The 24,621-nt window shown below is 51.6% G+C and overlaps 2 protein-coding genes across 8 annotated transcripts in view; one reads left to right on the plus strand and one right to left on the minus strand.

Moving 5' to 3' along the window:
- Positions 1-24,621, minus strand: part of LOC126937204 (histone H3.3A) — a 403,313-nt gene that overhangs the window by 185,239 nt on the left and 193,453 nt on the right. The window lies entirely within an intron of this gene.
- Positions 2,196-24,621, plus strand: part of TMEM63A (transmembrane protein 63A) — a 36,568-nt gene continuing 14,142 nt past the window's right edge. The window contains exons 1-13 of one of the 7 annotated variants that reach the window (XM_050760487.1): positions 2,196-2,336; positions 7,069-7,268; positions 10,337-10,416; positions 12,591-12,657; positions 13,530-13,567; positions 16,283-16,425; positions 17,163-17,214; positions 17,643-17,751; positions 18,355-18,425; positions 21,438-21,518; positions 21,711-21,834; positions 21,938-22,071; positions 23,317-23,454. In XM_050760487.1, coding sequence (XP_050616444.1) covers positions 7,080-7,268; positions 10,337-10,416; positions 12,591-12,657; positions 13,530-13,567; positions 16,283-16,425; positions 17,163-17,214; positions 17,643-17,751; positions 18,355-18,425; positions 21,438-21,518; positions 21,711-21,834; positions 21,938-22,071; positions 23,317-23,454 — 1,226 coding nt within the window. In that variant the 5' untranslated portion in view covers positions 2,196-2,336; positions 7,069-7,079. The remainder of the gene's footprint in view (positions 2,337-7,068; positions 7,269-10,336; positions 10,417-12,590; positions 12,658-13,529; positions 13,568-16,282; positions 16,426-17,162; positions 17,215-17,642; positions 17,752-18,354; positions 18,426-21,437; positions 21,519-21,710; positions 21,835-21,937; positions 22,072-23,316; positions 23,455-24,621) is intronic. The other 6 variants (XM_050760438.1, XR_007719643.1, XR_007719642.1 and 3 more) reach the window with 6 other exon arrangements.

Here is a 24,621-nt window from a genome sequence, read left to right on the forward strand (position 1 = left end):
TGTAATCCTGAGGATCACCTGAGGTTGAGAGTTTGAGACCAGCCTGACCAACATGGAGAAACCCCGTCTCTACTAAAAGTACAAAATTAGCCGGGTGTGGTGGCACATGCCTGTAATCCCAGCTACTCAGGAGGCTGAGGCAGGAGAATCACTTGAAGCCAGGAAGTAGAGGTTGCAGTGAGCCGAGATCACACCACTGCACTACAGCCTGAGCGACAGAGCGAGACTCTGTCTCAATAAGTAAATTAATTAATTAATTAAAAATTAAAAAATAAAACAGAGATTTTACAAACACTTCACACAACTGACATAACAAAGGTTGTGGCTATCTCAACTCACATTCCGATCCATCAAGGCCTTCTCTTGATTTTGAAATAACCTTAACCTACTCAAGAACAAATTTAGAAATCCTTTCTTTCTCTGAAATCTTTGTCAGTGGCTCCAGCATTCTAATTACCAAGACCGGAACCTTGCACTTGCCTGGACCCTGCCCCAATGAATGGTGCCCCCACAGACCAGACATGTGGGGGCACCATTCATTGAGGCAGGGAAGGGAGGAGGACAGGCAGGTGCGGGAGTGGGGAGTGGAAAGAAGATTGGACAGGGACAGTCTCAGGAGCCAACCAGGAGTCCAGGGGCCACACCCAGGACTCTGCAGATGGTCAGATGTGGAGGTAAGAGAGCGGGGAGGGGGGATGGCCAGGCCCAGCTTTGGAGGGACAAGGGCAGAGATGATACTGGGTGGGGGTGGGCACAGAGGAAAAACCCTGGGAAATAACTAGTGGATAGAGGTTTGGGGAGAGAAGGGGAAGCCAGATGGGACAGAAAAGAACTGAGAGAGGCAGGAAGAGACCCTCCCCACCCGACCCCTGGACAGCCACAGACTGGCGCTAGAATCAGGGACAAGGAGGTAAGGAGGAATTTTTTTTTTTTTTTTTTTTTTGGAGACGGAGTTTCACTCTTGTTGCCCAGGCTGGAGTTCAATGGCGCCATCTCGGGTCACTGTACCTCCGCCTCCCAGGTTCAAGCGATTCTCCTGCTTCAGCCTCCCTAGTAGCTGGGATTACAGGCATGTGCCACCACGCCTGGCTAATTTTGTATTTTTAGTAGAGACGGGGTTTCTCCACGCTGGTCAGGCTGGTCTCAAACTCCCGACCTCAGGTGATCCGCCCGCCTCGGCCTCCCAAAGTGCTGGTATTACAGTCATGAGCCACGGCGCCCGGCCATAAGAAGGATATTTTTATACCGTTACAGAAAAAGATGAAAGCTCAGAAATGGAAGAGGTCGGAGAACCCGCAAAGCCATGCATGTGGGGTGAGGACTGCTCAGAACTCAGAGAGGTTTGGCGCTAGAAAGGACCTGAGAGGAAGCTTTGGTCCAACCACTCGTTTCACAGATAGGGAAACAGGGGCCTGCGGATGGGGTGGTTTGCTCCTTGATTCCCAGGGCGCGCTGTCCTCCCCGAACCCAGCCTCGCTTCCTGCGCAGCGCCCAGCAGTCCCTGGCGCCGCGGGCCGGCCCTGCTCTTGCGAGCTTGCGGTCCAGTTGTAGAGGCCACCGGCTTCCTGGAAACATCTGGCTCCGGACCGGGAGGCATGCCGCGCTCTCGGAGCTGGGCTGGAGTAGGTGTCCTTGGCGGCCCTGACTCTGGCAGTAATGGACTTGGCCCTAGGGAGCGTTGGAAATGCTGCGACCCGCCCCCCACATTTTTGCCCGAACGAAGACCCTCCGGGCTTTCACGGTCCGGCCTTCTACAGCGGCGGGGGAGCCGCGGCCTCTCGCAGGGCGCTCCGCGCGGTCCCCGACTGCCCGGAGCCGAGGTGCAGGCTGAATCCTGTTGAGCTCCCCATGCTACCACCCCGCCACCTCCACCCTCCCGGGGCAGGTCTAAGAGCTCTTCGGGGAAATTCAAAGCACCACAGGGACCAACGTTTGCAGATGCTCTCCCTGCGCTGCGACCACCCTGTGCTTGGCCCAGGTCTCCCGGAGGCGTCCAGGCGTGCAGGGGGACGGAAGAGGGTGCGCCCCAACGGATCCTTTCTCGGCCCCTGGACTTGAGCTGGCCGGTCCGGGGCTTGCAGACCTCCGGGAGGACCTGCGGGGCTAAGCGACGATCAGGAGGCCAGGCCAGGGCAGAGGACCGCCGAGGGCCACCGCGGAAGGCGCAGTCGGCTGCGTCCAGGCTGGCGCCGGCGCGGGCGAAGGCTCCAAATTGGGCAAGCTGTGGACGCAGCTCTGCGCATGTGCAGGAGGCGCCGGAGTTTCACTTTGTAACTTTTAAGTGGTCGGAACACGCCCCGCCTGGCTGGGTCCCGCCAGACACGCCGCCGCCGCAGGTACAGGGGACAGGGGACGTGAACGGGGGGAATGCACCCTCCACCTTTCTCGGGACGTGAGGGGCCGGGTCCACGTCGGGGTGCTCCCCAAGTGTCCGGTTCCGGAACGGCTCCCAGCCTCCGCAGACACCAAAGCCCCCGACCCCAAGCAGGGGTTGACGACGCCGGATTGGGTGGGAGGAGAGGGTCAGGGCAGGGGTCGCCGCGCCCCCATTCCAGCCCTGCGTTCCTCGGGACTTCCTGGCGGCTTTTCAGGACTTCCCTCTCCGACGCTCCGGCTTTTCGCTTTCAGGGCTGGTACCTCCTTCCCCATCCCTCTCTTTGGGATTTGTCGGCGGAATCCGACCTCTCACCTAACTAGGAGCGCAGCTCTGGGCTCCTCCGACCCTAGACGAGGCCGGGCTGGGAAAGGGCCAGGCGTCCGAGTCTCCTGACGCCAGGAAGGCAGAGGCCACCCTCGGGCTGTCCCTGGGTGACCACTTCCTGCAGCCTTGGCGGAGTCCTGAGGACGGAGGCTGGGGACTCGGGAACTTGGGGAGAAGGGCGGGGGCAGGACAGGTGAGGCGAGCTCTGCTAAGAAACCAAATCCGCAAAGGTTCCAGCACCTGATAAGAATAGCTGCCTGAGGCCCTGGAGGGGCCTTGGTCATTCAGCCCCAGGCAGGTGGTGTCCTCTTCAAGGGCAGGGGTGGACAGCGTGGTGGACCCCCTGACCCCTCCCCCCCCCCCCCCCCCCCACACACCTGTCAGGTCATCCTCACGTCTGCTGTGCCTTCAGGGGGATATGAACGGAAGCCGAGGCTCCTTTTCCCTTCACACACCCCCTTCCTTTGTTTAGTATGGGGGCAAAGGTCTCTCCTAGCTGTTCATTGGGCTCTAACAGAGAAGACATCAGGTGGGGTCCTGCCCTTGTGTTTCCCATTAGCTGGAGGGGTGACTTAAAGGCAAACAGCTTCTAATTGCTTGCTAGGGCTGGTCCTGGGCTAAGTGCTTTACAGGTGTTGTTTGGGGTCTGTGCCTCCCAACAGCCCCGTGAGAGAAAGTGATCACTCGCATTTCCAGGCCATGGAAGCCAAGGCATGGAGTGGTTAGGCTGCTTGTCTGAACTGCGTGGTGCTGAGACCCTAACTCCAGAGTCTGCTCACATAATCCCTGAGCCACACTGCCTCTCGTTTCAGCCAGGGGCTGTGTCATTTCGTTTGTGCTCCAGGGTAGAGGTAAACAGTTGTCCGGGTTACTGGGTCCTGTTTGGTGTTGCCATAAGGAGACGTTTGTACTTTACTCTGCAACCTTATTCTGCATCTGAAAGACCAGAGTTAGCTCCTGAGGCAGAAGGCTGGAGCAGCTTGTAGTTTTGCTATGGTCATCACAGGATTGAAAGATTTGGTGATGATAAAATTATCCTGAATTTGTACGGGCCTTCTTGCAAGAACCAACAATATCCATATACTTCCTGCAACATTGTGCTGGCATTTCTAGAGCTTGTCAAGTTGGTCACCAGGCCAGTCTTTGCTGCCAATGGAGACTGGGCAGTGGGTTAGCATAGGTGGTTTACTTTGGCAAGTTCAGACAGCTGTTGGATTTAGCCATCTCCCACTGGCCACAATCAGATGCTTGCATGCACATGGGTTGAACTTTGGATTGGGAGCGTGAAGTCACCTGCTGCCCACTCTGGCTCTTGGGCCTCAGCAGTAATTCTTGGCTTTCCTACCCTCAGCATATTGAGTGGGAATAAGGGGATGAATGGAGAATTTCTGGAAGGCACAGATAAGTGCTAGGCATTCACATACATCTAGGATGACTGAATATTGCCTGGGGTTCTCAGCCAGGCGGTGCCACTGCAACCACAGTGCCTAGCTGCTGGTTTGGCCTCCTCCATATAGCTGCCAGCTGGGTGCTCCCCTCCCCCTGCCTTCTCCTCAGTCTGGCAGCGCTGCTTCATGGTGTCTGTGTTCTCAGCTGCCCGTGCACAACGTGCCTGTTTGTGAAGATGCAGAGGAGCTGTCCTGTTGAGAGCCAGAGGGATGGAGCTGTTTCAGTGGGATCTGGACTTTACCTGTCTAATGGGCAGGCACAGGCTGGGACTGAGCTGAAGGGTCTGAGAGAGACTGTGGATCCCCAGAGCTGTGCCCTAACCTGGGTGCTCATCGGAGAGGGCAGACATGACTGGCCACCTGAACTTACCTCCATCTCAGGCTCATAGTATTTGCTAGCCACCTCCCTGAGTTCTTATCAGACTTTGTCAAACCACCCTGGGAAGCCTATTTGGCAAGAGACAAGTGACTTAGAGGCATAACTGGGGCTGGAGGGGGAAGAGAAGCCACAGGTATTTCCCTTCGTGGAGGCCTCTCTCCTTCTCTGCAGTCCTGGCGAGGGTTTGCCACTCCCAGCACCACCACAGCACCCTCCCCTTTCCAGGGACAATGCTCCCTCTGTGAGCATTTTATGGGATGTTTTTTCTTTCCACTTCACTTCTCAAGCCTTCCTTGTTCATGCTGCTGTGTTCCTTTTTCCTAATTCTAGCTCTTGGGGAACCTTGGGGAGCTTCCCCAGTAGCACTAGCCCTTGGGGCCCAGGTGAAGTCCTTTGCTTGGGGTCCTACCATGAGCCCACAGCTTCCAGGGCTTCTGTGGGAGAGGGCTGCTCCCCTAGCCCCAGCAGGTCCTTGAGTTATTGGTGAAGAGGAGAGAGGCTGGGTCCGCAGGTGGTGCTGGCTGAGGAAGGAGGAGTAGAGTCGCACAGAGGAGCACTGACGGATGGAGAACCAGTTCTGGGAGTTTGGGGAGAGATCCAGGCAGGAGGGAGCCCACTGGGCAGAACGTAAAGCTCCGTATGGGCAGCATGCATACACGGGTGTGTGCTGGAGGGTTTCCATCCAGACCCCTATGCTGGAAAAGGGTGGCTCCCATGTGATGCTGGGTGTCTGTGATCCTTCAGGAAAGTCTACAGGCTGGTACCCCAGGACTTGCTGGTCAGGAAAGCCCTGCAGGAAATGAGTGTTAGTTCTGAGGCCTGGCCCTTCGCAGCTTGGGAGGTACCGGGGCTGCTTTTGCCTTTGCCAGAGACAGCTCCAACTGAGGACCTCCCCAACGGGTCCATCCACAGTCCTTCCTTCCCCTAGCGTCTGGTAAGTGTGGGGACAGGAAGAAGGAGGGGTAGGTGGTGGCCTCAAAGTGTTGGGCTGGGGTGTTCCATTGGGTGGTACCATTGGGTGGGGTTTAAAGGGAAGCCAAGAACATCTGTGTTCCAGAGGTCACTCTTGTGACTGTGTTCAGAGCCAGCAGCCCCATGACTCTGGCATCACAACCCCCACTACCTCCAGCCATTGCCAAGTCTCTTAGAAGGTTGAGAAAGTGACTTGGCTCTCTGGGGGATGCTCCCATGCTCTTGGACTTTCCACTTATTCACCCTTCCTGTACTTCCTGTCGTGTGTGTGTGTGTGTGTGTGTGTGTGTGTGTGTGTGTAGGTGTCCATGTGTGATTGTCCCCAGCACTGCAGGCCTAGGGGTTACCCAACATACCCCACCAGCACTACTGGTATCCAAACATCTGTTTGGATTCTCTATATCTTTTCTTCTTGTTCTCAAGATCTTTGTCCCTATAACAGCTAGAAGCACCAGACTTAGCAGAAATCCCCTGGGAATTCTAGATTTACCAGATTTGGGCAGATGGGATCTTAAGCAAGTCCAGGTTGAACATGTGTTCTGGCCCTTCAGCCACAGTGTGAGAACTTGGACACTAACTCCCGGGCCTCAGGTGTCAGGGGACAGACACTGGAGATTTCTATTAGCTTCACCAGGGGCACCAGGAGCCTCAGGAAGGAAAGGTCAACAACCCAGCCTGGAGCAGTGTTTGCTTTGGAAATGCTGGGCCTTGCAGTTAGACTGATGGTACCCAGGAGGGGTATGTATGTGTGAAAGGGCGGAGCTGGAGGACCCAGAGGTACCTGAGAAGGCCTTGGAACTCCTGACTCCCTCCCCCTCCCTACCCTAGACCACCCCCTTTGCTTTCTCCTCTGTGGCAAAGTAAAAAGAGAACTGGCATCTGAGAGTCAAGACACTGGGTTTGGGATTCAATTCTGCCCTGACCAGCTCCTTAACCTTAACCTTGGGGCAAGTTATTAAACCTCTGAGGCTTGGTTTCCAAGTATAACAGATGGACCCATCTCTGAGGTCCCAGCTCTGACATTCTGTGAGCAGTGGGAGTGAGGTGTTGTCTGTGGTTCATGGATGGACCATCATGAATACTTGGATGTTCCCTTCTTCCCTGTTTATCTCTGTGTTTTCCTCTTCTTGCCTTTGTGTGCCTTTCTCCCTCTCCCCTGCCTGTACTGCAGATCTGCCAGTGGCTTCTGCAGGAGTGACTTTCCCAACATGAGTCCTGGAGGCTACAGGAGCTTTAGGACTTCTTAAGCCAGCAGCTGCACCAACTCTGTCCCTCCCTTACTCCATGTCACCCCCTCTGGGGATCTGTCCACTGTGTCCTGGATGAGCCATCCACTCTGACCATCTGATCCCCCGAGATTGTCCCATAATGGAGCCATTCTCTGTGGACACCGCCAGGCACTCAGAGGTCCAATGTCTGGCTCTCCTGGACTCCTTGCTGCTGGCTCCCTGTGCCCGACCAGTCCCTGGGGAAATGCCCACCTTTGGTTCTGCCAGCACTGGTGGGAACCTGCAAGAAATTTGAGCACTGAACATCTGTCTGCCTCGTTCTGTTGTCCTGTGCTCCAGGGAAGACAGGCATGATGGCGGACTCCCCATTCCTGGAGCTGTGGCAGTCCAAGGCCGTGTCCATCAGGGAGCAGCTGGGCCTCGGGGACCAGCCCAATGACTCCTATTGCTACAACTCGGCCAAAAACAGCACCGTGCTCCAGGGAGTCACCTTTGGTGGCATCCCCACTGTCCTGCTCATAGACGTCAGCTGCTTCCTGGTGAGAGCCCTCACGAATCGTGTCCTACTGCCTCAGTTATTTGTTTAAATCCCCCGCCCAGGGCCTTCTGGGAAACTTAGATGAGAAGTCAGATGTAGCTGGGTTTAAATCCCTACTCTGCTGCTTACGAGCTCTGTGACTTGGGCATGTTACATAGCTTCTGTGCACCTCCCCTTTCTGCTCCGGAAATGGAGATCATAATTCCTGCCTCAGAGGATTTTGGAGATTGGATAAGGCCAAAATACTCACATAGCTACGCCTGTGATTATTACCATGATTGCAGAGCTCTCTGCCTGTCATGTCTTTAAGGCCCTTGGGAAGGGTCATCTCAAGGGGTTGAGAAATGTGAATGGAGAGTACAGACTAGAATAGAGCAGCTGCAATTCCTAAGTGTCACCTCCTGTTCCCCTCTGGCATCCCTGGGGTTTTTAAAGAATCAGAAGCTGGGCTGGGTATGGTGGCTAATGCCTGTAATCCCAGCACTTTGGGAGGCTAAGGCGAGTAGGTCGCCTGAGGTCAGGAGTTCGAGACCAACCTGGCTAACATGGTGAAACCCTGTCTCTACTAAAAATACAAAAAATTACCTGAGTGTGGTGGCGCATGCCTGTAATCCCAGCTACTCTGGAGGCTGAGGCAGGAGAATTTCTTGAACCTGGGAGGCGGAGTTGCAATGAGCCAAGATCGTGCCACTGCACTCCAGCCTGGGCAACAACAGCGAGACACTGTCTCAAAAAAAAAAAAAAAAAAAAAAAAAAAAAAATCAAAAGCTGATTCTCAGAGCGTGCCTTCAGCAGGTGGCCTTTCTTTAACGTAGATCTCCTTGTTTACAAGGATGCCTCCAATTTGAAACATGTCATTGTTCTTCCTTATGCAGACTCAACATTAGCTGGCTGAGATTTATTGGGGTTAAAGTGCCTCTTCTTTTCACAAATGCCATGGGCTGGCCAGTGCCTCTTGATGCTGTCTCCTAACATGTAGCAGAGACCATCTGAATGAAGGGGGCAGATGGCTCTGATGGAGTAAACACCCTTGGACTGCTTGGAGCTGGAGACTAGGCTTGGGTGGGGAATGTGGGGAGGGTGGCTTAGGGTAGCAGGAAGGAGTGGACAGTGGTGTTGGGGTGGATTTCAGAGTTGGTGGGATTAGAGGAGGGTGGCCCTGGGTCTTCAGGGTGGGGAGAGTTTGGCCAAGGTGAGGAGTAAAGAGAGGGGGGTCTGGGCAGGGACCCTAGGTGGGCTGGGTGGGTATTGTTACAACAGTGTTGGTTGAGAAGAGAGTCACCCTCTACTGGAGTGTGCTGCTGAAGGTGAATTTTTTTTTTTTTTTTTGAGACAAAGTCTCACTCTGTCACCCAGGCTGAAGTACAGTGGCATAATCACAGTTCACTGCGACTTCCTCCTCCTGGGCTCAAGCAATCCTCCCACCTCAGCCTCCTGCATAGCTCGGACTACAAGCACATGCCACCACGTCTGGCTAATTTTTGCATTTTTGGTAGAGATGGGGTTTCATACCATGTTGCCTAGGCTGGTCTCAAACTCCTGAGCTCAAGTGATTCACCAGCCTTGGCCTCCCAAAGTGCTGGGATTACAGGAGTGAGCCACAGTGCCTGGCCAGGGGTGGGTTTTTATTGCAGTAAGTTTTGGGGGTGGGGGAGCAGGGACACATAAGAGCCAGAGGGCCCTGGAGAGCATGGGTTTGTGGGAAACATCTGCACTGCACAGGCCAGGGCGGCAGCTGCTGTGGACAGGGAGGGCAGGCACCTGCTGAGCAGGTTTCGTGGTTTTCCTACAACACGACTCACCTGCCTTTGAAAATATGTCACCAACTTCCTGATTCACCTGAAGAAAATTCCACGAGAACTCAGTGCCTCTGGGGTTCAGGTCTTCTGGATTTCCTTTAGGAAAACAAAGCCCCCCTTCAAAACCCCTGTTTCTGATCAGAGCAGGCAGGGATGTGCTTGCTAAGATTTATTTCTCTACCTCCCTGAACCTCAAAGAGAGAGACCCTGTCTAGGGAGGGAAGAGAGGCAGGAACATGGCAGGGAGCCTGCCAAGGTGGACTGTGGGGAGGGAGGACAGTCTAGAGTGTACAGATGTCTAGAGCTAACTGGCTTAGTCCAGCCCTGAGGTTGCCGTTGGACACAAGCTTGCTGAGGTGTCCCAGCTTACGGAGGCCGAGCCAGCCCGAGCACAGGTTCTCGTGGGGCCTTGCTGCCTGCATGCATGCTCTGTGCCTGCGGGGCCTGCCTTCAGGGGAACCAAACTCAGAGGAAAAATCTGACCATTTCTGGCTCAGCCTGAGGAGGCTGTGCTACCTTGGTTCTGTAATTTAAAATGAAATTTCTGGCCAGCGTGGTGGCTCACGCCTGTAATCCCAGCCCTTTGGGAGGCTGAGCCAGGTGGATCACCTGAGGTCAGGAGTTCGAGACCAGCCTGACCAATATGGTGAAACCCTGTCTCTACTAAAATACAAAAATTAGCCGGGCATGGTGGCAGGCATCTGTAGTCCCAGCTACTCTGGAGGCTAAGGCATGAGAATTGCTTGAACCAGGGAGGCGGAGGTTGCAGTGAGCCGAGATCATGCCATTGCACTCTAGCCTGGGTGACAGAGCGAGACTCCATCTCAAAAAAAGAAAAAAGAAATTTTCTGTAAAGTGAAGAAGGACACTGGTTCCTGGGACTGCTGTGAGGCCAGACCTTACCCTTCTGCTTAGGGGCCACTGAAGGCAGATCAGGGCCTGAGACTGGGTCCTTGTGGTGTCACTGCTGCCTTGAGAGCAAGAGACAGGGCTGACGTGCATAACTAGGCAGGCTCCAGGCAAGCTTGGCATCAGCGCTGGCAGCCTTGGTGGCGTGGGCACAGGTGACAGGAGCTGGTGAAAGGGGTGAGCAAAGCATCCAGGCTACTGAGCTGTGTGGCCTTGGGCAGCTCAGTGCCCTCTCTGGGCCTGTGTGTTTTCCTTCTAGCCCTGCTGAGTGCAGGCAGGTGGGTTTTACCCCTGAGACCGCTGTGTCTTCTAATGAGAAGCCATCCAATATGCTTTTACTTGGTTTATTTTCTATTTTTAGTTCTTAATCTTGGTGTTTTCCATTATAAGAAGAAGATTCTGGGACTATGGCCGCATTGCTCTGGTGTCAGAAGCAGACAGGTAAAGACATATCACCTAGGCCATGAGCATGCATGTGTGTACGTGTATATGAGTGTGTGTGTACATATATGTGTGTATAGTGTGAGTGTGTCCCTGGAATGGGCTGGGGGCTTATGAAGCCCTCCGTGTGGGCAGGACCCACACATGACACTGCTATTAGATTGTGTTCACTGAGTGTATCTACTTGGCCTGTACCAATAGCTATTCTCTTTGCTCTTCACCACAGACCCATGAGATCAGCCTCACTACCCTCATTGTGCTCACAAAACCAAAACAAAAACAAAAACAAAAACCCAGGCTTAGATGCTCAGCTCCCTCAGGGCTTCTGTTGGGCCAAGGCTGTGAACCTTGTTGGCCTCGAACAGATTGCTTTAGATACTGAGGGCTTTCATCATCCTCTGAAGAGGATGCCCATTTTCTTTCTCCCCTTGAGTGTTTTAAGTGATTATCTTTGAAATTAATTAGCTTGGGGCCAGGGTTGGGTGAGGATCAAGAAGGGCAGCAGAGCCGTCAGGGAACTGTCCCACCCTCCTGCCAGGTCAGTGCCGGCTTTGGATAAGTCTGTTAAAAAGCACAGGCTCCCTCGGCTGGGCCTCAGGTCCTTCTAGTTCTGCGTGAGGCTCTAGGATTCTCTGTTCATGTCGCCTAAAGGGTGACAGTGAATTCTGGATCTGCACAACCTGACGTTCCAGCTCCAGCTGGCTGTTTGCACCCAGGATCTTATGTCAGATGTGGCAATAGGAAGTGAGTGATGAAAACTCAGGCACTGGCCCCAGCGGCCACCCAGAGCCTCCCCTGGGGCTCTTCAGGCAGACCCTCCACTCTCGGGCCCCTCCTGACATGTGGCCTGAGTGACAGGGTCCTTTGAACTGGGAAAAGGAGAGGTGTACCTGAAAATGCACCATCCTTTCCCATGATCTCTGCTCTGGGATTTGCTAAAGCCTGAGGTGATGACCTTGGACTGTTGGGGAGAAACTTTTGGGACATCTGATGCCTTTACAGCACATTCAGCTAGAAGTGGGGGCTGTGCACTCTGGTTGAAAAGACCACTTGGGGATCAGAGGGCCCTGCTGCATCCCTGGCTGTGCAACCTCGGTCAAGGCCCCAAACTTATTAGGGTCGGTCTCCTTCTGTCGTCTCTTCTCCATGAGGTCACCGTGAAGGTCAAAAGGGAAGGTCTCTGCAAAGGCTTTTAAAGTTAAGTTTCATCATGTGTTTTGTCTTTAGCAGGGGGACAGTAGAACCAGGAATAGGAGACTAGAGAAAAGGAGTCACGGCCAGGCATGTTGGCTCACAGCTATAATCCTAGCACTTTGGGAGGCTGAAGCGGGTGGATCATGAGGTCAGGAGTTCAAGACCGGCCTGGCCAAGATGATGAAACCCTGTCTCTATTAAAAATACAAAAATTAGCTGGGCATGGTGGCGGGTGCCTGTAAGCCCAATCACTCAGGAGGCTGAGGCAGAGAATTGCTTGAACCCGGGAGGCAGAGGTTGCAATGAGCCAAGATTGTACCACTGCACTTCCAGCCTGGGTGACAGAGCCAGACTCCATCTCAAAAAAAAAAAAGAAAAGCAGTCACATATTGCAAACACCTCAGATTTATAGCACATGGGGTATTTTTATGGGAGTACTTGCAAGAAAGGATTTGATTACAATGCCACAATATAAAGTGCCATCATTTGTCCACTCTAAAAGATATGTTTTGACATTTGGAGGCATCTTGTGATTGGTGGGTGGTCATAGGCTATTTGGCAGCATTTTTTCTTTAACAGCTCATAAAATAATTATGCAAATTACAACCAGTGGTATCTTAGATTTGATAAAATGTAGTATTTATTCCAAATTTTATTTGATAATACTGGGAAATATGCTATAAATTGGCAACCCTTTGAAGTCACTTTAGCTAGACCAGTCACAATGATATGGTTTCTGGGTGTTGACTCCTTGCTGTTCATCCTGTATAACGTAGTTTTATACCATGCCTGGGAATGGTCATTGTCCTTGTCTCTGTCTTTCACAGAGTGAGTTATATTTTGTCTCAGCCATTGAGGGCTGGTAGCTTTGGTTCTGAGCTCCAAGAGGCAGCAAAATACTGGACATGATCTTTTTGACTCTTTGCTTTCTTTTTTTTTAAGGAATTATCTGTCATTGTTTTTCTTTTTTGTGTCTCTAGCGAGTCCAGATTTCAGAGATTGTCATCGACTTCCTCCTCAGGGCAACAAGACTTTGAAAATGAGCTGGTTGGTATCTAAGGAACAGTTGTGGTCATGGCCAGGCGTTGGGGACTGGCAGTCATGGTTCTGGGGAGGGAGCAGGGTGGATCTTGAGTGCCAAGTGCTGGAGAAAGTGCTTTTCTGCATTGACGAAGGCACCTGAACTTGGGAAGTACCGCAGGAGAGATGGCAGCTGGATGACCGGGGATCTTGAGACTGGATGAACTTGCAGGCGGAAAGGGCTACGGAATCGCTTGGGCTTCCCCAGCACTTCTCTCTCTTACATGTATGGCTTTGTGTGACAGTTAATTATGGACTTGCCAGCTGGATTATGAGCCAGATGTGGGCAAGAGCCCTGCCTTCTCCAGCTCTGTTCCCCAGCGCCTGATGCCTAGTAGGTGCTTAGTCATTGTTGAATGAATTATTGAACAAATATTTGTCTTTCCTAGCTGGATAACAGCCCAGCTTTAGGGGTATTAAGTTTAAGAGATGTGAAGGACAATAAAACCTACAGACACCCTTTCCCCTTAACGCCCATTCCAGCAGACCATCCAATCCATTAGGCTTGTTTCCTCTCTTTTGCCTCACCTCTTGGTCAGTGATTGTAAACAATCAAACAGCAGCCCACATCACTTTCCCCAGAGCTGCCCTGAGCTTTCATCAGATTTGATCTAAGTTTTGTGATTTGACCACGAGGTTGTCAAGAGATTTTAGCAGGAATTCCAGGCATGTGGTGTATATTGTGAAGTACTGGGCGCATGCTTGCTGAATATGGGATAAAAGCACTGTTTTTTGTACAACAGGAGGTTAAATGGTTATTTAATGTCAAAGACAATAGTTACATCTGCCTCCCAAAGACACAGATGTTGGAAGCTAATCCCTGTTCTCTCCATTTCCAGGGATGCTGTCCCTGGCTGACTGCCATCTTTCGTCTGCAGTAAGTACACTATGGGGCAGCTGCTGGGGGGCCTTTGGGCTGGTTTTTTTGGGTATTTGGCCAATCAAGAGGCAAGAGCCAAGATGCTTGATCTTAAGATGGGGTCTCTTAGATACTTTTCAGTTAATGTCCAAAGCAGTATGTGAGGGCTGAGAATCAAGGTGGCCAGGCAGCCCCTGGGGTCAGGGGCAGAGGAAGGAGGCCTGTAGGATTGGAGCCTCCATGCTGGAGGGCAGACAGTCCCTGCTGGAGCCTGGAGCTTCCCAAATTGAGGTGGATCCGAAGAGTTCTTGAAGGTAGAGATGAACTTTATTTATTTCAACATATTCAGTGGAAATCATATGTTCATCTCTCATAATACTGCACAAACTAAAGCTATTTTTTTGCTTTAATTATTCAACTTAATATTTAACACCAATTAGATGTCAATGGAAGCTCTCCTAGGCAGGTTTGCATGTCTTTGAATTAGTGAAAAGTGAAGAAATATAATACATTCAATTCATTTGGTTACAAGTTTTCTTTTTTCAAATGGGGCCCATGGAGAGAAATCTAAAAGATTATTAAAGGTGATTAAGAGCCAGTTAGTTACCTCTCATGTGGTGGAGGGAGCCAGGAGGCGGGGACTGATGTGAGTCTTGGTTCTCACCTGCTGCCATATTCCATCGAATCTAAGAAGTCATTGTTGTAAGATGCATGTTATTTTATATAGCACTAAGAACAAGAAAACATTGCCAGCTAAGCTACCATCAACTATCACGATAGGATACACCTCATTTCAGAGGAGTTGAAATATGCCCGGCTGCAGTGGCTCACGCCTGTAATCCCAGCCCTTTGGGAGGCTGAGGCAGGCAGATCACAAGGTCAGGAGTTTGAGACTAGCCTGGCCAACATGGTGAAACGCCATCTCTACTAAAAATACAAAAATTAGCCGGGCTTGGTGATGGGTGCCTGTAATCCCAACTACTCGGGAGGCTGAGGCAGGAGAATCACTTGAAACCGGAAGGCAGAGGTTGCAGTGAGCCAAGATCACCCCCACTGCACTCCAGCCTGCACGAAAGAGCAAAACTCCGTCTCAAAAAAAAAAAAAAAGAAAAAAAAAGAAATATGAAAATGACATCTTAGAATTGATGAAATGTGGTGGTTATAGGATGTTGAGTAAGTCCCTCTTTCTGGACCTCAGTTTCCCCAACTGTAGAAGGAGGCTGAGGATAACATGTGCTCAGGCTAATTCAAAGGAATGAATACATGCGAGAGCATGTTGTAAATAGTCGGTTTGGTAGGAGTTGTTCCCAGGGGCACTGGTAGGAGACAGAGCCCTGTGGCAGACAGTCAGCTCTGGTCTGGAACAGGAGGAAGCAGGAGGTGAGTTAATTTATTTAGAAATGAGAACAATGTAGTTAATTGCAAAGCTTTGTCCTCTAGATAAATAGTAATCATGACTCATATGAACAGGCATATTTCTCAGCATCTGCTGATACCACGTACAGCACTAGGTGTTTGATGCTTATTATCTCTTATGAGCCCCTGTTAAGCCAATGAGGTAGGCAGTGGGCAGTTTCCTTGCTTGAGGTCAGAGGCAGGTAAGCTGCGTGACCTGCTTACCTCTCAGGTGGAGGCTGGATTGCATTGTGGTCTGACTGTAAAGCCCACGCTGACATCTTTCAGATCTGCCTTTCTACGATGCAGCCCTTGCCTCCCTGAGCTCTTCCCAAAGCACTGCTTTCCCAGCCTAGAAGCAGTGCCTTCAGGGAGTGGGAAAGAGCAGAGTGCCCTGCCCCTTCTCCCTCTGTAGCACAGAAGTCTAGCTTGTGTGAACCTGGAATTTTCTGAGTCCCCAGTGGACCCAGAGCCTCCAAGTGTAGCACTCCAGGGGTGGGAAAGGATGGAGCAAGTCACCTCCCCATCTCTGGGGACACAGGGAGGAGGCCAGGGTGGTAGGATAGACTGGGACTCTTGGCTCTACCTCAGGTCTCCACTTGAGGGGGAGACAGGAAACAGGTGGGGGCCTGGGCATATTCCCAACTTTATTCTTTTTTTTTTTTTTTTTTTCTTTTTTGAGATGGAATCTCACTCTGTCACCCAGGCTGGAGTGCAGTAGCGGGATCTCAGCTCACTGCAACCTCCACCTCCCAGGTTCAAGCAATTCTCCTGCCTCAGCCTCCTGAGTTGCTGGGATTATAGGTGTGCACCACCACACTTGGCTAATTATTATTATTATTATTTTGTATTTTTAGTAGAGACAGAGTTTCACCATGTTGGCCAGGCTGGTCTTGAACTCCTAACCTCAGGTGATCCACCTGCCTCAGCAAAGTGCTGGGATTACAGGCGTGAGCCACTGCACCCAGCCCTAACTTTATTCTGAATGTGATTCCTTAGAAGCAGGACAGGGCTGAGAGATGACTGTATTTATGTACCTTTCCCACACACGTAACTTGGGCACAAATGTTTCTAGCAACATCAGATGGAGTGCTGGTGTTCCTTTACCTCAAGTATGGTACAGGGGCTAAGATGGTGGGCTCTGGAATTTATATCATGTGAGATCCTGAAAGTTATGCAAATTTCCTGTGCCTTTATTTCCTTATATGTGAACAAAAATGTGGGGATAACAATCAAACCATCTCATAAGATTGTGGTGAGGATGATATGAGACGCTTCATGCAGAGCCGTGAGGCCTGTTCCCGCTGCTCATTAAGATTCCACATGTGTCTTGGCCAGTGATGACCAGATCCTGGAATGGTGTGGGGAGGACGCCATCCACTACCTGTCCTTCCAGAGGCACATCATCTTCCTGCTGGTGGTGGTCAGCTTTTTGTCCCTATGTGTCATCCTGCCCGTCAACCTCTCGGGCGACTTGCTGGGTAATGACCATCCTCACCCTTGTCTATGTTGTAATGGGGCAGAGTGGCAGTCCTAGGGAAAGGGCTCACTGTGGTAGACCAGAACCCCAGGAATCCTGCTCCAGTTCAGATGTAAGGTGGTCTCCGGGTGACTCTCTGAACATTTCCCTCTGATTAAAGATCTGGAGAATAATCTACCACAAACCTAGGCTAAAACTGGGGCCCCAATATCAATGTCTGGTTCTATTTAAATAGGGGAAAAGCCTCCCAAGATTTACAGAATCAGGGGCTGTTAGAGAGTCTTTTATGCTTTCCTGCCCTCACCCAAATTAGGAGGTCACAATTAATGGACCCAGAAGATATCCATGATACTTAATTAAACTCAGGGTGTGGCATTATATCTAAGGGCAACTGCAAGAATCTACCTTACAAAATGCTACCATGAATCCACTTAGGATACCCAGTGGTTCCCAAGGTTGGTTTTGTAACAACGTAGGATGTTTGTAGTTTTCTCAAAACAAAATGAATTCACATTTTGCCTTTACCTGCAATGGAAGGTTGAGAAGTTATCAGGGAACATGTTGGTGTCAAGCAGAGGCCTTGATGGTGTAGCTCTGGAAAGACCAGTCAGGCGTTCTCTGCCTGCTGGTCCAGACATGCTCCTCCTCCCCAGAGCTCCACAAACCCAGGCTGATTGGTTACACCCCCTTCTGCTTCCCCACATGACTCTGGAACTAAGTATCTGTGCTTCTCTGCAGACAAAGACCCGTACAGTTTTGGGAGGACGACAATAGCAAACCTGCAGACTGAGTGAGTATGGAGCCTGTGGGGATAGGTGTCGATGGGTGAGACCAAGGAGAAGGCAGGTCAGGAGCCCGGGGCAGGCCAAAGGTACTCCAAAGGGAGCCGGCTGTTTCTGAAGGCCCCTTGCAGCTAGTGTGTTGTTGAGCTGTGGGCATGAACACGCTACAGGCAGGCACTGTTTTGCCAGGGTTTTAAGAAACATGGAGGGTCCTGTGGATCTGGAGTTCATTTGTCAGAACAGGAACAGGGACCCCTCTGAAGTGTTCACTGTGGGCTGAGGGGCATTGGCCACACAGCCTCTGTGGGAGGCATCTCTTGCAATGAAGCTGTTGGTCCTCAGTTCAGTGCCCACTGAGGGTAACCAGGCCCCAGCTCTGCATCCCCAGCTCCCTGCCTGGGATCCCAGCTCTGATGGCAGGCGGTTTCCCCCTCAGCAATGACCTCATTTGGCTGCATACCATCTTTGCCGTCATTTACCTCTTCCTCACCGTGGGCTTCATGCGGCACCACACTCAGTCCATTAAGTACAAAGAGGAGAACCTGGTGAGTGAGATGGGGCTTGGGGACATGTGCTGGGAGGAACTCAGGTGGGAGCTGGAGTGGAGGGGCCTCCTAGGCTCTGCTGCAGGCCCTGACCACAATGAGCTCTGGGAAGGCCTCAGGAGCCCGGCTTGCTTATTCTTGCTCACACTTGGCATCATCTTTAAAAAAACAATTTCCTGGTGGATTGTTTCAAGATTTGGACAGTTACTGGTGCTAAGTAAAGAAGTTTGGGTTGAGAGCAGCCCTTTCTCTTTACCACCCACAGCTTCACAGGGGAGGGGCGCTTCTGTGGCTTGGTTCCAGGCCTGGGTCCTCCTCTGATCTGCTGTGTGACCGCATGTGAGTCACTTCGCCTCTTTCTCAGTCTCCTGCTATGTAAAGAAGGCTCATAGAGTTGCTTTGGAAGTGGATTCTTTGTAGAGCCTGGAAGAAGATGATGTGTAATGACATGCTTTGGGGCTCCCCTGGCCACAGAAGGAGAAAACTGGAGCCTTCTAATTTCCTGTTGTTTACTTTCCAGAGGCTGGAGTGGGGTAGGAAACCTGAGCATACCTGCACACTGGCTTGTGAGTGACTTCTATCCCTACTGTGTTTCCTGGACAGGTGAGGCGGACCCTGTTCATCACAGGACTCCCCAGAGATGCCAGGAAGGAGACTGTGGAGAGCCACTTCCGGTAAGCAGGCGGGGTGGGAGGAGAGCTGAGCCCCCTCCACGTAGGACCAGCACAGCCCCACGCACAGGGCAAGCGCCTTAGGTGAGCGCCTGCTGTCTCTCGCTTGGGTATCCAGATGAGATCTGAGAAGGACCTGGCCCTGCTACAGTGTATGGAGTGGCTCCAGTGTGCCAGCCCTGCTGGTGCTGTGCAATGAATGGCGCCGTGGTGGCCTATCCTCTTCAAGCAGCCTGTGCACAGTGTCCAGAGCACAGACCAGGATGTAGGTGCAAATAAACGTCTTGAGAGCATACGGGGGAACAAAAAGTATTCACCCCGGGGTTCTTAGCATCACCTTTGCAGAATAAGAGATGTGAGTTGAGCATTTGTACAGACCCACAGGGCTAGGGTCTCACAGGTGGAAGGACCTCAGGGCCATCTCTGCGTTTGCTGGTTTGTCCACCCACGCAGTGGGTGTCTGTTGAGTGAGCACTGTGTCTGAGTCCAGGCTCTCCCTGGTAGAACCACCTTTCCAGCGGCTCCCTTTGAGGATCTGCAGCACCAATTCCTGCAGATGGAGGCTGGAGGAAAGGCTTTCCTGTGAGGAGATTACGTGTGCAGCCAGGGATGCGGGGGAAGGCCCAGAGCATCAGGAAAGGTGGAGGTGGGGTGCGGGGGCAGGGTAAGCAGGCCGGGAAGGCTCCCAGGACCCCAGGCTGGAGGACCTGAAGGCTGGGCTTAGGAGCTGACATTTTATTCTTTCTTCATTCCTTTTTTTATTATCTTATTTTTTTAGAGACAGGGTTGTGCTCTGTTGCCCAGGCTAGAGTGCAGTAGTGCAGTCATAGCTCATTGCAGCCTCAAATCCTGGACTCAAGGGATCTTCCTGCCTCAGCCTCCCAAGTAGCTGGGACTGCAGACACATGCCACCACACGCAGCGAAGTTTTAAATTTTTAGTGGAGATAGAGTCTTGCTATGTTGCCCAGGCTGGTCTCGAATTGCAGGGCTCAAGTGATCCTCCTGCCTTGCCCTCCCAAAGTGCTGGGATTACAGGTGTGAGCCACCATGTCCGGCCTCTCTTCATTCCTTATCAATTCAGCAGCCACTAATTTGTTGCATGGACTAGGAGCTGGCTACACTTTAACTTTGCGCTATTTATGAAGAAAGCACTTGCTAAGGAAATTACTAGACAGAATTGTAAATTGAATGTGTAAAATTAGAACAACTTCTTTAGAAACTAAGTATTTTAGAAATATTTACTAATATGTAAATACTCCATACCAGAATCATTTTTCTCCATTTCTTTGAAGCAACTCCTCAAAGTTGCCTGCTAGGCAACACCTGGAAACAGTAATTCAATTTAATATATAACTTTGAAGAGAAAAAAAAAGTCTCCTCATTCTCATACAAACATTGCATGACTCATGCTTTCCTCTATTTTAGGAGGCCTTTTTAGTGAATGCTGTTGCAATCCGTGGGGATTGATGTGTGAATTTGCCTTTCAAGCAGGGATGCTTAAATTGCAGTTTTCTTCCTCACAGCTGTTATTGAGACCAGAAATTGTCCTACTGTTTAATTTCATGATTGACATACGTATGGGCGCTCTCTGTCACTAAAATGTAAGCACATCCAGGCCCTGTTACCAGCACCTAGAACAGTGCCTGGCAGGTGGTAGGTGCGGATTTACATGGTTCTGGAATCCCCTGGAATTGTATGTATAATTTTGCGTGTACGGTGAGGGGGTACTGCATGGTGGCCACGAGCATTGATCTTGGAGCCAGGTTGCCTATATTCACCTCCTGGCTCAGACACTTACTAGCTGTGTGATCTTGGGTGCAAGCCACTTACCTCTGTGGGCCTCAGTTTACTCATCTGTAAAATGGGGACAAAACCTCACAGGTTATAATGAGGATTATATAAATCAATATATGTAACAATACGTGGTCAATAGTGAGTATGTATTTTGCTGGTTCTTTTTTTTTTGAGACAGAGTCTCACTCTGTTGCCCAGGCTGGAGTGGGGCAGTCTTGCTCACTGCAACCTCCGCCTCCCAGGTTCAAGCAATTCTCGTGCCCCAGGCTCCCGAGTAGCTGGATTACAGGTGTGCACCACCACACCTGGCTAATTTTTGTATTTTTAGTAGAGGTGGGGTTTCACCACATTGGCCAGACTGGTCTCAAACTCCTGACCTCAAGTGATCCACCCGTCTCAGCCTCCCAAAGTGCTGGGATTACAGGCATTAGCCACCGCACCCGGCCTTGCTGGTTGTTAATATGTGTGTAGACATTTTACTGAAGGTCCTTTGCTTTCATTAGACTTTCTGAAAGGTCTGTGACCTTAAAAAAGCCTACCTGAATAGGATTTCAGTGAGGGCTCAAGGTAGATACTGACCTAGCACAAACAATAAATCTATTCCTTTGGGTCTTCAGAGGGGATAGTGATATGTTCATTTTTCCCTGGGAGAAGTGCCAGCTGATTGCAAGCCAAGTGGGTATAAACTTGTCAGTTCCAGGCAGTTAGCTTAAACTACTAAAAAAGGCTAGTGGGGTGCGGTGACTCATGCTTATAATCCCAGAACTTTGGGAGGGTGAGACAGGAGGAGTGCTTGAGGCCAGGAGTTCAAAATCAGCCTGGGCAACACAGCGAGACCCCGTCTCTAAAAAAAAAAAAAAAAAAATCAGCCTGGTGGCATGTGCCTGTAGTCCCAGCTACTCGGGAGGCTGAGGTGGGGCGACTGATTGAGCCCAGAAGGTTGAGGCTTCAGTGAGCCTTGATTGTGCCACTGTACTGCAGCCTGGGTGACAGAGTGAGACCCTGTCTCTAAACAAAACAAAACAAAAGCCCTCTTTGTATTAAATTTCAAAATTTCCCCCTTTTGGAGGATAAAAGACAGAAGAGAGGTCTCTGCTGGCACAGAAACCAGCAGCGAGATCACTCTGCCTTCCTTTCCCTTGGATTCGTGGGCATGTCTCCTGCTTAGGGTGTTTTCTTATCCAATGGCATCTTTTGCCTCCTTCTCTCCCTGGCCACAGGGATGCGTACCCCACGTGTGAGGTGGTTGATGTCCAGCTGTGCTACAACGTGGCCAAACTGATCTACCTGTGCAAGGAGAGGTGAGTGGCGGGCGGGCTTTGCGAGATGCCCACTCCCTCCTTGCTGGCCTTGCATCCCTCAGCTAAGAGGGGAGGAGGGAAGCCCTGGACTCCTCCTTCTCCCCTAGCAACCGATGGTTGAACTGTGGGTGTGGGGGTCTCTGCCACAGGATTCTGAATCTAAAGTTTGTGCCCCTGCTCCCACCCCTACAGAAAGAAGACTGAGAAGAGCCTGACCTATTACACGAACCTGCAGGTGAAGACAGGCCAGCGGACCCTCATCAACCCCAAGCCCTGTGGCCAGTTTTGCTGCTGCGAAGTGCTGGGCTGTGAGTGGGTAAGGGCCCCACTCCCCAGCTGGAAGCGCAGGCATTGGCTTGGGGGGGCCCCAGACAGCTGCTTGGGGCCACATCCTCCCAATGGGATGTGTCTTCTGGCAGGAAGACGCCATCTCTTACTATACGCGGATGAAGGACAGGCTGCTGGAGAGGATCACAGAGGAAGAATGCCACGTCCAGGACCAGCCCCTGGGAATGGCCTTTGTCACCTTCCAGGAGAAGTCCATGGCCACCTAGTGAGTGTGGGCACATCCCAGACCCCTTCTTGGATGACTCCCTGTTCCCCTCCAGATAACTGACTGTCCCTCTTGGGCAGAGATGGTACTGCTGACCCACCATCCCTGGGATTTATCTGTGGTGTTTCCTTCTCCTCCCTCAGCCACCCACACTCACTTTCGGCCAGCCCAGCCCATGTTTGTGTGACAGGTGGTGGGGGTGTGGGCAGCAGCCATGGAGTGGGTGATTCTGGCCAACCCCCTCAAGCTGATGTGGCTTGGCCCCACTGCCAGGCTCTTCCCTGCTGCCCTGGACCCATCCTGTTGGCTTCATGTGCCAGCCTTCCCCGACGGGAGATGGAGGCACCCTCCTTTCAGACATCTGCTCTGGACCACAGATCCTTCTGTCTGTGGCTCCCCACCTTCCCACAAACGCAAAGCTGTGGGAAAGACCCCTGAGGCACGCTGGGGCGCTCACTGCTGTCGGAATCTCGACCCTGGGGAGTGGCTTTTCACAATGGCCCTTTGCATGGGACTCTAGGCTCTCATGCCTGTGGTCTCAGTGTCATCTCGCCTTAGGAGCAGCAGGGGGTGGGTTGGAAGAGGGGTGCCGAAAGGAGGTGTCTAGCCACTGCCCCTCCCCCTGCCTTCTCTGCCCCGGGCATTGTGACACTGGGAATGGACTCACACAGGACTTCCTGCCTCCCTGCAGACACTGGGGCAGGAGGAAAGGGGAAGGCATCTGAGGCAGGAGTAGAGGGGCTGCTGGGCTCCTTATGGGAAGTTAAAGGAGGAAAAGCTGTGACCTGTTGAGATGGTGAGGGTTGAGGTGGGAGCCTTGAGGAGGGAAGCTTGGGAATAGGCAGTGTATAACGCGGTCTATTGCTACCCTTGGGCCTGGGGAAAAAGTGACAGAATGAAAAGGTGAGCCACTGGCTTGGCAGTAGCATTGATCAGAGCTCCAGCTTAACAGGCAGGGTGGAGGGGGATGGCCCTATGGAAGAGCAATGCGTTGGGATGTGTTGCCCTCAGTTTCCTTATCTGTAAAATGGGAATAGTACTCTCTTTCTTGCTGGTGGTTGCGAGGATTAAACAAAATTCTCCACACAGTGTGCTAGCATGGCGCCTCTTACATAGCATTACTCATAATACACTAATCACAACAAAGCAAAGGTCCTGTGTCACTGCTTGCCACTCCTACTCAGTCCTCACTTGCCACGGTAACCTGAGTAGCCTGGGCCTGGCTGTTTCTACATTTCCTTGCAGCATCCTGAAAGATTTCAATGCCTGCAAGTGTCAGAGCCTTCAGTGCAAAGGTGAGCCCCAGCCGTCCTCCCATAGCAGAGAGCTCTGTACCTCCAAGTGGACAGTCACCTTTGCCGCTGACCCTGAGGACATCTGCTGGTGAGCTCCTAGACCAGGGAGAGGTGGGAAAGAGGCCTGGGTTCCTGGTGGGAGCTGCCCATCACCTGGAGCACAGGTGTGACCTGGCAGTCAATGGAGATCTCCACACATCTGCAACTCTCTGGGCCATGATGCTGTGATGTGCTCAGTGTGGCCCAACTGGGGTATCTGCCCAGCCCTTCCCTCCAGTGTTCCTCCCTAGCATTCAAGTGCTACCCAGCAGAAATATAATGCCAACTCTGAATGTAATTTTAAATTTCCTAATAGCCATGCTAAAAAGGTAAAAAGAAACAGTGGAAATTAATTTTAATAATTTATCTCACCCAATATATTCAAACTGTTATTTCAACATGCAATCAATTTTTGAAAAATGTGAGATGTTTTACATTCTCTTTTTCACACTTAGTCTTCAAAATCTGGTGTGTATTTTACACTTCTAGCACCTCTCAATTCATACCAGCCACATTTCAAATGCTCAGTAGCCACATGCAGCTTGTGCAGTCTTACTTAGGTCCAGTGTCAGCCTGGAGCTGTGCTGGTGAGCTGAGCTGTGTCCATGGGGGCCATGGTGAGCCTCCAGTGCTGTGCTGAGGGTAAGGGAACCCAGTGCAAGACCCAGCGCAGCTGCCTGTCCAGCTCTGCCTCAGCTCCTTGCACAGAATGAGCTTGAGTTGCTCCTCTCTGCTCGGTTCTAGTTCTGCCTTCAACAGTTTTGCTCTTTGGTTCACAGGGCTTCCTAAACTCAGGATTGCTTTGTGGGTCTGTTCTTTGGGATGAGAGGCCAGGGCAGGTGCAAGCTATGCCTTTGCTCCTTTGTCCCTGCCTCCCTCATCCCTGCACCCCAGCCATAGCCCCCTTGGGAAGAATGTGTCATTAGTCACAAAGCATTGCAGATGTGTCTAAGAAATGCTATGCTGGGGCTGGGCATGGTGGCTCACACCTGTAATCCTAGCACTTTGAGAGGCTGAGGTGGGCGGACTGCCTGAGCTCAGGAGTTCAAGACCACTCTGGGTCACATGGTGAAACCCTGTCTTTACTAAAAATACAAAAAAATTAGCTGGGTGTGGTGGTACATGCCTGTAGTCCCAGCTACATGGGAGACTGAGCAGGAGAATTGCTTGAACCTGGGAGGCAGAGGTTGCAGTGAGCCGAGATCACACCACTGCA

The sequence above is a fragment of the Macaca thibetana genome, chromosome 1 (assembly GCF_024542745.1).
Source record: "Macaca thibetana thibetana isolate TM-01 chromosome 1, ASM2454274v1, whole genome shotgun sequence".
Taxonomy (NCBI): Eukaryota; Metazoa; Chordata; class Mammalia; order Primates; family Cercopithecidae; genus Macaca; species Macaca thibetana.